The sequence below is a fragment of the Mustela erminea genome, chromosome 10, assembly GCF_009829155.1.
Source record: "Mustela erminea isolate mMusErm1 chromosome 10, mMusErm1.Pri, whole genome shotgun sequence".
Lineage (NCBI taxonomy): Eukaryota > Metazoa > Chordata > Mammalia > Carnivora > Mustelidae > Mustela > Mustela erminea.
The window spans coordinates 6,957,588-6,971,158 of record NC_045623.1 but is presented as its reverse complement, the minus strand read 5'-3'; the positions used below and the strand labels follow the sequence as shown (position 1 = coordinate 6,971,158).

The 13,571-nt window shown below is 38.9% G+C and overlaps 1 protein-coding gene across 8 annotated transcripts in view; it reads right to left on the bottom strand.

Moving 5' to 3' along the window:
* The window catches only part of NOTCH2 (notch receptor 2), a 195,294-nt gene that overhangs the window by 40,771 nt on the left and 140,952 nt on the right, over positions 1-13,571 (bottom strand). For all 8 annotated transcript variants that reach the window (XM_032303040.1, XM_032303045.1, XM_032303046.1 and 5 more), the window contains 5 exons: positions 13,219-13,332; positions 12,277-12,390; positions 10,346-10,579; positions 6,370-6,480; positions 402-594 (listed from right to left, as the gene is read on the bottom strand). In XM_032303040.1, coding sequence (XP_032158931.1) covers positions 402-594; positions 6,370-6,480; positions 10,346-10,579; positions 12,277-12,390; positions 13,219-13,332 — 766 coding nt within the window. The remainder of the gene's footprint in view (positions 1-401; positions 595-6,369; positions 6,481-10,345; positions 10,580-12,276; positions 12,391-13,218; positions 13,333-13,571) is intronic.

Sequence of the window (13,571 nt, the reverse complement as noted above, 5' to 3'; positions counted from 1 at the left end):
CTTCAGTGGCACACTGGTACTGTAACAGAATAGAACTGAGGAGTTTTGTTGCTGTAGTTGTTGTTTTTAAGAACTGAGCTTTTTTTACGCAGTGGAAAAGATCAAATAGAACCTCCCTTAGAACTCAATCTTGCAGTGATTTCTAAAAGCACAATTGCCAAAGACTCACAAAATAATGTTGAACTTCTCCTGTGAGCTGACTACCTCCCTATTTTCTACCTATTCAGACATGGAAGGTAGAGCAGAAGTGGTGGTTTGGAAGAGTGAAGAAGCCTACCAAAATCTACAATCCAGTCTCAGCTCAAGCCCCTGAATGACTTCCACAGGAAAAGGCCTGTGTTGAAACCCAATTGGCTTGCTACAAGTCAAGAAGGAACTAATCGTACATGGCAGCTACTCACCCGCTGAGGCCCCCGGTACAGTTTCCGTGGATGCAGGGACTGCTCAGGCACTCGTTCACCTGTGAGTAGCAGCTGGGGTGATGTGGACCCTCAGGGCACAGACAGCGGAAACCATTCACATCATTGATGCACGTCGCACCCTTGCGACAGGGATTGGAGGCACACTCATCAATGTCAATGTTGCATCTCTGCCCTGTAGAGAAGGGAAAGTTTTTGTCAAATCCAAATCCTTAGGGAAGAGACACAGAACAAGGAGAGATACTGTGTTGACACCTTCCATCTGTACAGACTGTAAGATGCCTTGGGCACCAAATGCAAGATTTAAAAAAGACACCTAAGAGCACTTAGCTCCATGCAAGAAGTAGCAAACAGCATAGTCAGTCTTCTGATAATACAGCCAAGTTAACAAATAGCTGGAACAGCACTGCAGTACTTTATACATTTCTTCTCTATCCCATCTTAGAAACAGGGCAACTTCAAAAAGAGAACACCAAATGTTACCAAAGTTGGCTTTCCTCTTGCTGCTGTTCTGAGCCCTCTCGAAGAAGCTTTTATCACTGCTTGCAGCTGGTTCACCACAAAATAATTTTTTCAGTTAGTCAACCTCTTACATCTCTACATGTGGTATATATCAATTGCCCAGAATACTTAGTGAATAAACTATTAATTTAATGATTATATTGGTTACAAAGAAAGCCATTTTGCTTTCATTCTTAGAGTTGTATTAACCCATTTTCTACCTAAGAAGGGTATTCTAAACATAATTATATTGTCTTCTGATAATTGAGAAAATAATCTAGGGTCTTCTAATCTAGATCAGTAGTACTCAAACTTTAATGTGCAAAAAGAGTCTCTTAAAATACTTGTTTTAAAAGGAGATTCGTAGGTCCTATCACCATAGACTGATTACAATCTGGAGTGGAGTCCAGAAAACCATATTTTAAATAATGCAGATGGTGCAAATATTACACTTTGAAAACCTCTGATATAAACAACTATTAATCATCACATAGTAATGTAAATACTCAGAATATATGAAATTAAGTAAATATATTCTTCCTCTAAAACCTCCATAAGGCTGCACTTCAAAAAGATGTCAGCTCTAACCTTGACATTTGTTGCTTTAAGTTGATTAAAGTGTGCCACTTATATAAGTTTTGCTTTGTTAAATTCTGAATAACTGAGATTTAACTATACATTCCAAAATGATATAAAATTTTTAAATAACCCATAATTCTGTAAATGAGTGGCCATAACAAACTGCTGTAAAGGAATTTAAAAGTTTCAAAGAATACAATTTTCTGATTCAGATAAAAACATGCATTTTTTATTTAAGAAAGAGTAACCCTGCATTTAGAACAGGAAATTCCAAATGAAATAGATCCACACCCCTTTAAAGTATGGGTATTAACATTTTTTCACTCTCTGTTGCTCTCTAAACCATTATTGGTGGTTCTTGTGGTAAAGACCCATAATCTGGTAGTGGTTGCTGCTTTCCTTGTAAGTGTTTTATTAATAACTTATTTTTAAATACTATTTTCTTAGCCTCAACCTCAGAGTTTTTTTTAGATGTTTGCCACTGGCACCAAGAGAGGAGCCGAACTCTTCAACTGCACAGCTATCCTTGGCTTGCTATCCAATGGAGAATGAGGAAAAAGCCTTCCTTTAGTGTCCTTTGTAGGAAGCATTTTCTCAGAAGTCTCTCCTCCCAGGTTTTCTTCATTTGTTTTAAAAAGTCTTCCCAGATCAATTTTCAAGTCATCTTTAACCGAGAGGGTTAAATGCCTCCTTGTGCAGTCTACCATGTGGACTAACTGCTGCTTCACTATTAAGGAGTTTCCACCCAGCATCAGAAATGCCCAGCACAAGGCAATGCATCTTACTCGGCTCAGGAACTGCCGAATGAGAAGTTAACCAATGTTTCTCACCTTGTAGGTACTCAACAAAATAGTGTTTAATGAACAAAAGCATGGTATATTCCACTTGAAAGCCTGGATTTGGATGTCAGAAGTCCCATATGTGAGTTCTAGTCATTTACTCAGCAGTATCTATTGTTTCCTCCATGCTAGGCACTGTTTTAGACACTGGCTAAAAAGATGATTAGGGAGGTTTCTGCCTTCTGGGAACTCGCAGTCCTAGCTGTGTGACTTGAAACCTACAAAATGTATTTGTATACATCGCATGGACACATCAAGCTCTGTCTCTCAGCTGTCTTGTTAAACAGGAAGAGTAAAACTTCTTTACCTTTTGTGTTTTGTCTTGTAAATATTCTGAGATATAACTGATATATAACACCATACAAATTTAAGGTATACAGCATACTGATTTGATACACTTATACATTGCAATAGATTATCACTTTAATGTTAACTAACATCTCTATTATGTCACATAATTATCATTTCTTTTTTTGTGGTGAGAACAATGAAGACTTACTCTCTTAGCAACTCTCAAGTTTATTATACAGTATTGCTGACTATGATCACTGTGCTGTGATAAATAAGGTCTGGAGACTTTTCTACTAGTTTCAAGTCTGTACCCTTAAATACATCTTCCCAATTAGCCTGGCCCTGCTAGCCATCATCCTATTCTATTTTTGTGCATTTGGCATTTTTGAATTCTGCGTACAAGTGATATTGTACAGTATTTGTCTTTCTCTGACTGATTTATCTCACTTAGCATAAAGCCCTAAAGGTCCATCCATGTTGTCTCAAATAGAAAGATTTTATTCTTTTTTATGGCTGAGTAATACAAATTGATTTCAGTATTATTGCAAGATTCCTTGTTCTTAGCAGTGTGCAGTTTGGGATAACCTAATAATGGTTAACTAAGGGTGAAAGAACCAAAAAGCAACTGCCTGTTAAATGTTTATAAATTACAAATTTATATATTTGTATATATAAATTATATACTTTACTACTGATTAGAAACTACTGTAAGAAATTTAGAGAGAGCAGAGATTATAAAACTCAAATGTATGTTTTCTTAGTGTACTTTGGTGATTTTACACGGTTTTATAATGACATTGTAATGAGGATTAGCTACTTGGTAGTTCTGTTACTCATGATTAGCTTTTCAAATGCCTTTTGAAAACTACTAGGGTTTGGTAGATAGTAAAGTTTTCAAAACTTCACCTGTTTCAGATGATATTGGGTTTCTAAGTATAAATAATGATTTACAGTTTAAAAATACAATCAGTCTGTGGCTAAATCACGTAGCTCTGAAAATTACAGTGGATATTTCTAGTATCCTCTATCTAGAAATTATTGGGAATTTTCCAATAATTGTTTCTGAAATTGTGTTGAGCTATTTCTGCCTAATGTGTGTGTGTGTGTGTGTGTGTGTGCGTTTTTTTAAGATTTTGTTTATTTACTTGACAGAGATCACAAGTAGGCAGAGAGGCAGGCAGAGAGAGAGGGGGAAGCAGGCTCCCCGCTGAGCAGGGAGCCCGATGTGGGGGTTCGATCCCAGGACCCTGAGATCATGACCAGAGCCGAAGGCAGAGGCTTCAACCCACAGAGCCATCCAGGCACTCCATGTGTGTTTTGTTGGTTTTTTTTTAATGAGCTATAGTTGACAGTTAACATACCAGTTATAGTGTGTAACAGAATGATCTGATATTTGTATATACTGCAAAATGATCATCAAAATAACTCTAGTTAACATCCAACACCATACACTGTTTCAAAAAAAATTTTTCTTGCCTTTGCCTATTTTTAAATTGGATTATTTGTTTCTTTGTTATTGACTTGTATGAGCTCTTTATACATTTTGGATATTATTAATCCCTTTTCAGATATATTGTTTGCAAATATTTTCTCCCATTCTGTAGGCTGCCTTCTCAATTGATTGTTCCTTGCTGTGCAGAAGTACCTTAAGTAGTCCCACTTGTTTATTTTAGTTTTTGTTGCCATTGCTTTTGGTTTCTTATTCAGCTTACCTGCTTTAATGGACTGTTACAAGAAGTCAGCACAGTAATAGATGTGAAGGCAAAACTAAAAAAGTAGTTTGTAAAACTGAAAAGTAGCTTGTAGAAGTATCATTTGATATTTTACATTTCCCAATCAGAAAGTATAAAGAGGTCTAAGGAGAATACAGAATTTAGTCTTAAAAAGAAAAACTCATTTGTATCTGCCAAAGCTGTCATGAGAATTCTAAAAAAAAGAAAGGAAGAAAGAAAGAAGAAAAAGAAAAGTAGTAGTGTTAAAATAAAGGAAAGGATAAAACACCTCACATTTACAGCTCATGTATATATAATACCAGAGCTGTCTGTGGTATTTTCAGCAGCTGATTAAAAAAACAACAAACGGAAAAAAAAAAAAAAAAAAAAACACAGACATAGAAAATTGTTCCAAGAACAGAGTACCACCCAGTAACCAAAACATTCTAGTTCTTGGTTATGTAATTTCATGCTACACCTTAGGTTTATTTTAGAATATTTTTAGCCTATGTCCTCCCTCCTTGACCTCCTTGGTTTGCTGAATGTTAAAATCAGAGAGAATATGATTTACTGGCATTTCAAAAAAAAAAAAAAAGTCCAGTGTAAGGCTTACATATCTAAAAAGAAGCCAGAATAGGCACCCACTTAGACTGTCTGGTGAGCTGAGAACAGCCATGGGCTCTAGAGTAGGACTACCTGGACTGGAACACTGGCCACAGTGTACCTGTAATGTTATTTATACTCTCTAAGCTCAGGGTTTCTCATCAATACCATAGAAATGATAAAGGCTGTGATAATTAAATGAGATTAGGCACTTACCTCCTAGTTCAAAATAAGTTCTTAATAAATGGCAGCTATTCCCTTGTTACCTATTTAACAAAAATGCACCTATTATCCTATCTAGCAGGAATTTTTGTGTATACAACTGGCTGTCACTTAATCTTGGAGTAACAAGTTTTAGGATCCAGCTACAATAGCAGTGCTGGGCACTAGATACGACAGCTTTCATCATGCCTGTCTTCTGAGTGATCTTCCACTGAGCAGAGATCTCAGTGATCCGTGTGGGCCATGAACATTACTCCTTGCATCCATAATCATACCAAGCAGGAGAAAGGATTGTGAAATATACAGGAAAGTAAGTTCCTGGCAAGTGAGAGGAAGACATTAACTTCACTTGGCCCTGAATGCCTTTTGACATCATGGTTTAAAAAGCTCTGAGGGAAATTTCTCACATTGGTTGCAAATGACCACATGGTATTTATTAAATGGTAACATTATTACCTAAGTTCCTGCTTGCACATGGCACTGTCTAGAAAGAATAGAATCGGCATTATCACCTCTGATGATGCCATCAACAAATAGATGAGTCAATAAGGTGCCTTCAATTTCTCAGCCCCCAGCACTATTTGATCAGGAGGGCAAAAGGTAAAGGCAACCTTATTAACAACAAAACAGAGAGATTTATGTTTGTGTGTGTGCACACAAGCATGTGTGTGTAAATGTTCTAACTACTCATAATAACTATAACCAATTTTATTTTAGCCATGTACTCTCTTCCTCCTAGGGAAGATCTCCCTTGCACTGCCAAGTTAGCTTGGTCCTTCCAAGTTCGGCCTCATCCAACAATCCCCCACAAGAGGAAGTACTCAGAAAAAACCATTTAGTGTTTTCATAGAATTTTATCTTGGCTATCCTTTTATGAAGGCATTCACTACTAAGTGTAGCAAATTAAAGGCAGCATTAGACATTATGTAACTCAAGCACAGTAACAGAAACTCATAGTCTAACTAGGAATGCTTTTCAGGTAGGTATAACACATGGTCGAAAAATCCTAATTAATGAAAAGCTTCATGTTACAGTTTAGGGAAGGCCTGTAAGTAGAAAACTCAGCCAAAGAAGTACAGAAACAAACTTCTAACATTCCAAGAGATAAAGGAATAGAAAACATTTGAAAAGTGAATTTTCTTTAGATGCCCCTTTCCCAAAGTGATGGGGCTAGGACTCCCTGACAAAAAGAGTGTTTATTACCTGTGAAACCTGGTGAGCAGACACAACTGTAACGATTAATGCCATCCATACAGACTCCGTGGACACAAGGGTTACTTGCACAGTCATCAAAATTGATTTCACAATTAACACCTGCAAAGATAAACCAGTATATGAGCAAAAAGAAACCAGTATTACTGCAAAAATAGCATATGATACTAGGGGCTGAGAAATCTAGAGTATCCAGCCAATCCTAGACAGGGTAAAGCATCAGATCTCCAAAGTGTAGTCATCCAGACCCCATCAGGGTATTATGAGGTCAAAATTATTTTATGAATCACACTAAGCCACTATCTGCCTGTTTCAGTGCATTGGCATCTCCACTCTTGGTGCAAAAGCAATGGGGGTGGAATTGCTGGCATGTTAGCAGGAATCAAGATAGTGGTGCCAAAATGTACTAGTTAGTGGTCTTCATATTCTTTACCTCTATGCACTTACAATTTAAACCAACAAAAAGACAGTTTCACTTAAGAATGACTTTGGTGAAGAAGTCAAAATTATTAACTTTATATTTTTATTATATCTTGACCTTTGAATATAAATCTTCTGTTCTATGTAATGAAATGGGAAATAAAGCAATTCTGTGGCATGCCAAATACACAGCTGCTTCCAGGAAAAGCAGTTGTTTGATTGTTGGAGTTCTGAACTGAACACGCTTTCTTCATAGAATCCCATTTTAATTGAAAGAACAACTGACAGAGGAACCAGGGCTATTCAGACCTACGTATTTAGCAAACATTATGTGAAAGAGGTAAACCTGTCATTTCAAGGGGAAAAACTGGCAGTACTGTGTTCCAAAAATAAAATTTAAGCTTCTGTAAGAAAATTAGAATTTTGGAACTTAAATCCACTGCCAAAAGCTTGTAACTATCACTATTATGGACATAAGTTCAGGATAAATCTTAAAGGGTCTGGTATCTTTCATCTGGGGCTGTGCTGCCTCCCTTCTGACCCATTCCCCAGACCAATGGTAGAGTTTGGCTATATTAAGAAAGGCTTAATTATAGATATGGATAACTAAACAGTATGGATATACCAATAATAATTTTTACCATCATTTTATAAAAATACTCATGATATTTTGGCATTTACTTAACATGAATTTAGTGATACTTGATTTTCCATCCATAGAAAAATGTCCTGGAAGTTTAAAAAATCTAAAAATAAAGCCTGGTATAAATGATACAAACTAACAAAATTTCCGTGAAAAAAAAATGTGAGCATTTTGGTTCACTCACACTTTGTATTAATATTTATTAATGATAATTATATTAAAAAATTACTGAGCCATTATTATGCACAAGTACTTTGCCTCCCACTTTACAGAACTTTTCTTTAGTCTTCTCACTCAACTGGCACATGAAGTTGCGTTACATACCTGTTTTATCATGGACTTGCACAATTACAGCAGCACAGCCAGGATGTGAGCCATACTCTTTGCCACACCATACTGGTCATTCTGTGATTAATGAGGTCAGGCTGCCTCAGTGGCCACAAATCAGGCGAGAGTTTCCATATTCCTTGTATACTAGTGCATACTTTTAGGAGAAGTGTCTAGCCACTGGCTAATAACCCCCACTTACCCAAAATTGACCACAGCAGGCCACAGGAGGCTCTAGTTTATTCGAATGGGAACAGATAACATTGCCCAAGATGGGACAATGAGATTTTCTCATTGCAACGTTGGAACAGGAACTGTGGGACCCATGGTCTAAAATTGCTCTGCTTCCTAATTTCTGTAAAGCCTAATCAGTCAGTTCTCACTTGGAATCTGTAAGATACTTTTTTTTTTTTTTAAGATTTTATTTATTTATTTGACAGAGAAAGATCACCAACAGGCAGAGAGGCAGGCAGAGAGAGAGGAGTAAGCAGGCTCCCTGCTGAGCAGAGAGTGTGATGCGGGGCTCGATCCCAGGACCCTGGGATCATGACCTGAGCTGAAGGCAGAGGCTTTAACCCACTGAGCCACTCAGGCGCCCCGGAATCTGTAAGATATTTGTATGTGCTTTCACTAAATTCTGTCTATTTTGTAGTTATGGTTTGCTTGTTTACTAAAGGGTCTTTAAACTAGTCAAGTTGGTTTCTATGACTTAAAACCTAAAGAAACTTACTGAGAACAGTTTCCCATTATAAGACCAAGGGTGAAAGAAGCTTCAGAAGTGATTCTGGGTGGTATATCTCACTTTAAGTACCCAATAAGTGAGAAACCACAATTATAACCAGCACATTGTAAAATACCCCTTCTGTCTACACTTGTCCAAACCCCAACCTACTAACTCAGGACCATGTATTGAATGGGTCATAGATTCTTCCTCCGAACTCACGAGTCCATTCATAATGACTAATTAAATAAACATGTTCATCCAGGACCTTAGTACATTTCAGGGCTTTCTCCACCTATTACAGACCAAGATTTTATCATGATGCCTGCATCTCTTTGCTTTAATTCTCCCAACAGCCATATGAAGGGGTCTGGCAGTTTTCTGAGAGATTCCAGGCCTTTATTCTATGTTGCCTGCACACCACTCATATTTACTTATTGCATTTCTCAGTGACAGCTACTTACACCTTGTCTTCTCTGTCCTCCCCAGGGAATACACCTGATACATCCCGGCACAATGATATAATCCCAGAGAAAACAAAGTGCTTACCAACCCACCACTCACCCAAGTTTCCAGTATATTTGTTATAACGGGGATGATAGCAAAGCCGTTTACAACAGCCCCACCATTCTAAAGGCATCCTTTCAATTGCCTGTAAATCTCTCAAATTTCTTTTCGAACTGCAATTTCTCATGTCTGGGGACCAGCCCGGAAGCAAATTGCTTTTGGAAGGTTTCACAAAGATCCATTCAGCTCTTTTAGTGAGTTATCTAAACGTGGGGAGGGGGAAGGCATTTTCAACTGTGAAGGCATGGGATGTTTTTCGTATGCTTGAGCAACTCAAAAAGGACTTTGTTTTCAAACTTGGCATGTACGAGGTCCTGGATGGAGACCAGGGCCTTTGACAAGTTTGAAGAAATGGATTTGGAAATAACAAAATAAAATGAGGGCAGTTAACCACCTCCCCCACCTTTGCCCCCTACATAGGCCATTTTCCTTAAATCAAGAATGAGTTCTCAATAAATCACTCCCTTGTATTGGCAGGTTCCCTTCTAACAAAGGCACACACTAGTTAATCTTCCACTAATACATTTTCTTTGATCTGAGACATAGTACTTCTCTGTCCATTAACCACAGTTGTGACCATAATTATTCCTTGAATAAGTAAAACAGACTCCAGTGAAACCTGTGAAATGCTGCTGCCTGAGAAAATAATTCAACATTCCCCCAGCAAGGAGCAGCATGCCCTCCTAAGTAACAAGCAGTCACTCAACCAGAGTAGGGAAACCGCAAAAAACTCGGGGAGGGAAATGGCGGCTCTACATTCTAATTTACAATGGCTGGGAAGCGCTGCAAAGTCTCCCCTTTCCCTGAGAATCCCCCCAAATGGCCAAGGTCCACCTGAGACACATGGTGGAAGAAAAGTGTCACATTAAAGAAACCAGACTCTGAAATAGAGAAAAACACAACTGGAAGGACAGGAGTGAGGGAGAAGGGAAAGGGCCAGCTTCATTCATCTGAGCGTGTCGGAGCTAAAGAAAAAAGGATAATCAAATCAAGCCACAAAGCCAACAGGGTTTCCAATTTTAAATAATAATTTCAATTTTTTGAAGTAGTGTGTCTCCTTTTAACAAAAAAGACACACCCCAAATCATCAGTTTTGCAAAGCTACTGCCTCTAATTTCTCCAGTGGCTAGAGGCAACTGCCTCTGAGATGTTCCTGGCTGTAGCTTTGGCTGTGCCTCTCAGAATCAGGATTATTTTTCAGGTATCTGAGCATATGCCATGACAGCCTGAGACATATGTGTAAACTATGTGGAGGGAACAGTGAAAGTCCAGAGGAGACATAGGGTTACCTGATGTGCCGGGCTGGCAATTGCACTGGTAGCCGTTCACCAGGTCGATGCAGCGACCGTCATTCAGGCAGGGGCTGCTGTAACACTCATCTATCTGGTCACTGCAGATGGCACCCATGTACCCCGGGTTGCAGATGCAGGTGTAGGAATCAATCCCATCCTGACACTGGCCATGGTGGCAAGGATCAGGGTCACAGTTGTCGATGTTCTCCTCACACAACACACCAGTGAATCCTGGGAAGGAATTTTACCAAGAAGGCTTCAAACGAAGTCAGACACTCCACATTGGAACATAAGTGTGGCCACATCCACTTATCCTACAGACCTCATGTCTCAACAGTTCTTACTGTAGACAATGAGCAATTGAAGCCAACTATTTGCATGACTTATAAGGCATGCCTGAGTTGTGCTTTAAAATAGTTATCAAATAAAATTTGTAGAATTCAAATACCTTTTTTAAATGACCAGTGGTTTCACTTCAGAGATACTTGAACTACATCTTCATTTCATACTGGGCTTCAATGGGGAATAACTTCCAGTATTTTTCTATTACGTATTTATCTCTATACTTCTTTCTTCCCAAAACTAACTTACGGATACTATATTAATAGTTACATGTACCTTATTTCCCCAATTCTGACCTTGGAGGACAGAGAACTTTTATTTACCCTTCTCAAACCCTCCCGGAGCACTGTGCTTATATATCAAGTTTTTAGTAAGTACCCGTTAAACGAAATGAATGAAAATTTATGAGCATTTAAAAGAACAAGGGACAAATAAAGTCTCCTTCATTCAATCCATTCTTTTAAAGGATTTTAAAGAAAGAGGGGCTCTCTTCCCTTTTAAACAAGAATTCAATGATTTTAAACTCTCTCCAGTGAAGGTTATTCTCTACAAGGATAATCTGGCCAGAGGAGGACAAAACCTGGAACTTCTCCAACCAAGGACAACAACTCATGAAAAGAGAAAGCAGTTAAGTGGTTCATTTGACAGGACCTAATCCAAGGAGGCCCAGTAAATGGTTATGTTCCAGTACTACCAAAACACTAATTCTGTGTTTATTTTTGTGACTTAGTTTCCTTTTCTGTCATCAGAAAGAAATCATGAACATGATATTTAAAATTTTTCAAGAATCCATCTTCTAAAATAAAAAAAAGGTCTTGAATTATATTCATAACTTCTTTCTCCCTTAAGTGGTCATACAAAAAATAAATTGGGAAATCATCTTTTCTAATAATTTCTAGTCTTTCTCTAGAATACTGCTCTGTGCAGAAGCAAATGTGGAACAAGGGACGTTTGCCTTATTCAATTCCACTCCCAAATGAAAAATGTGGCCACAGATCAGAAATGGAAAATATCTGTAAACAGATTCTTTGTCACTGTAGTAGCAAAGTCAGGAAAGAGGACCTAAACTTTCCCAGAGTTCTCTCTCCTGTTCAGATACACACCTGACTCTCAGGGTCTGAGCAGTCTTTTATGCAGAAAACCTCTGCCCTTGCACACAATGGTCCTTAGATTTCTGGGCCTTTGTTCAATCACTTGCCCCAAGAAACACAGAGACAGACCTCCTGCTGAGAAGCCCTAGTGAAAAATGGCTTTCAGCTGGAATTCTTCCCTTTCCCGAAGGAATAAGTCATGCCAGCTGGAAATTCACCACTGCCAAAATCTGTCCCCAAAAGACACGGACACCAAATGAAAATGTCCAAGCCAGGCCACTATTGTGGTAGAGAAGGAGGCAGGTGTTGTAGAAAGAAACAATGAGAGTAGCAAAAAAAATAATAATAATAATCCAAAAATATGCTAGAAGCAGCTCTCTCTAAACACAGAGCAGGCCATTAGTGGACTGGCTTGGTTGGACAGCTAGAAGAGGACAGTCTCCTATTTTGCTCAAATGGACCTACCAGAGGGATAAAAAGTGAGGACAATCTTACCTGTGGCACACTGGCATTCATAGCCGTTCGGGTGATCAATACATTTTGCTCCATTCAGACATGGAGTACTGGAACAGTCATCAATATCAATCTGGCAAACTGGCCCAGTGAAACCTTAAAAGGACAGAATGATGACACAGTCAAAGGACTATCCTATGTCTGTCTATCGAGGGACTACCTAGGATATCCTATGAGAAGGATGTTCAAGAAGGGTTGGATTAAGTTACCAGTAGGGCTTAACCCAATGGTTCAGCAAACATAAAATTATTCTCCCAGTAGGAAACTGGAATAACTGCTTGAGGCTCAGGGCATCAGAGGCCACTGGGTGTGTCTCCACCTCTGTTTCTTCCCAGTACAGGTTTCTCTTCTAACTGAAATGGGGACTAAATGGTCATATAAGGGATCCTCAAACAAGTGAGTACAGCTTCAGAGGAACAGGAACCTCTCAGCAGAAACAATTTGAGAGGCTACTGTCAGTGGCAGAAAATCCAGCATGTCTTCAACAATAGCTCTGGGGAGCAAAAGGAGATACAGAGCATTCTTTGGAAAAAAACTGACTTGTGTTGCCTGTTTTGGGACCCAGAGTGAAATATCTAAAAATAAAAATCTCACAGACAGGCTTCAAGAATATGACCCATGGGGGTTAAAAAAAACCCTCCTGAATAGCCTACAAAAGGCTTCTGTGAGGTATGACCTTTCTGAAATATATACGCAGACAGAGAGGTCATGGGCCATTCGGAATACACTTGGACTTCTGGCCACAAAGGATGTGGATGATCCACTAGCTGAAACAAACTCCCCATTTCTCCACACACTCCTATCCTGAAGTGCTCACTTTAATGACTTCCTCATGTACAGCCCACACACATTCTCTTCTCCTTTCCCTGTGGCCCGGGAGCTTTGCGCTTTCAAAGAAAACAGGGGCAGGTGGTGGGCACTTACCAGGCGGACACAGACACTGGAAGCGATTGACTTTATCCACACACTGACCATTGTTCACACAAGGGTTGCTCTGACATTCGTTTATCTCCAATTCACAATGCACACCTTTGAAACCTGAACAAATTGGACCACACAAGTGGCTTAGAAAGAGAGAAAGGCATATTCTAGCCAAGAAAGCACAAATTTGCAGAGATGACTATAACCTCTATGAGCATGAACATTTCTGCAGAAGTCAAAAGGGACTTTGCCATGATGGGAAATAGTCACTGAAAGTATCAGTGACAGAGGAGAATACTACAAAGATATCCATGTCACAGTGAAGAGGGTGAAGAGGTTACCTCTAAATATACTGG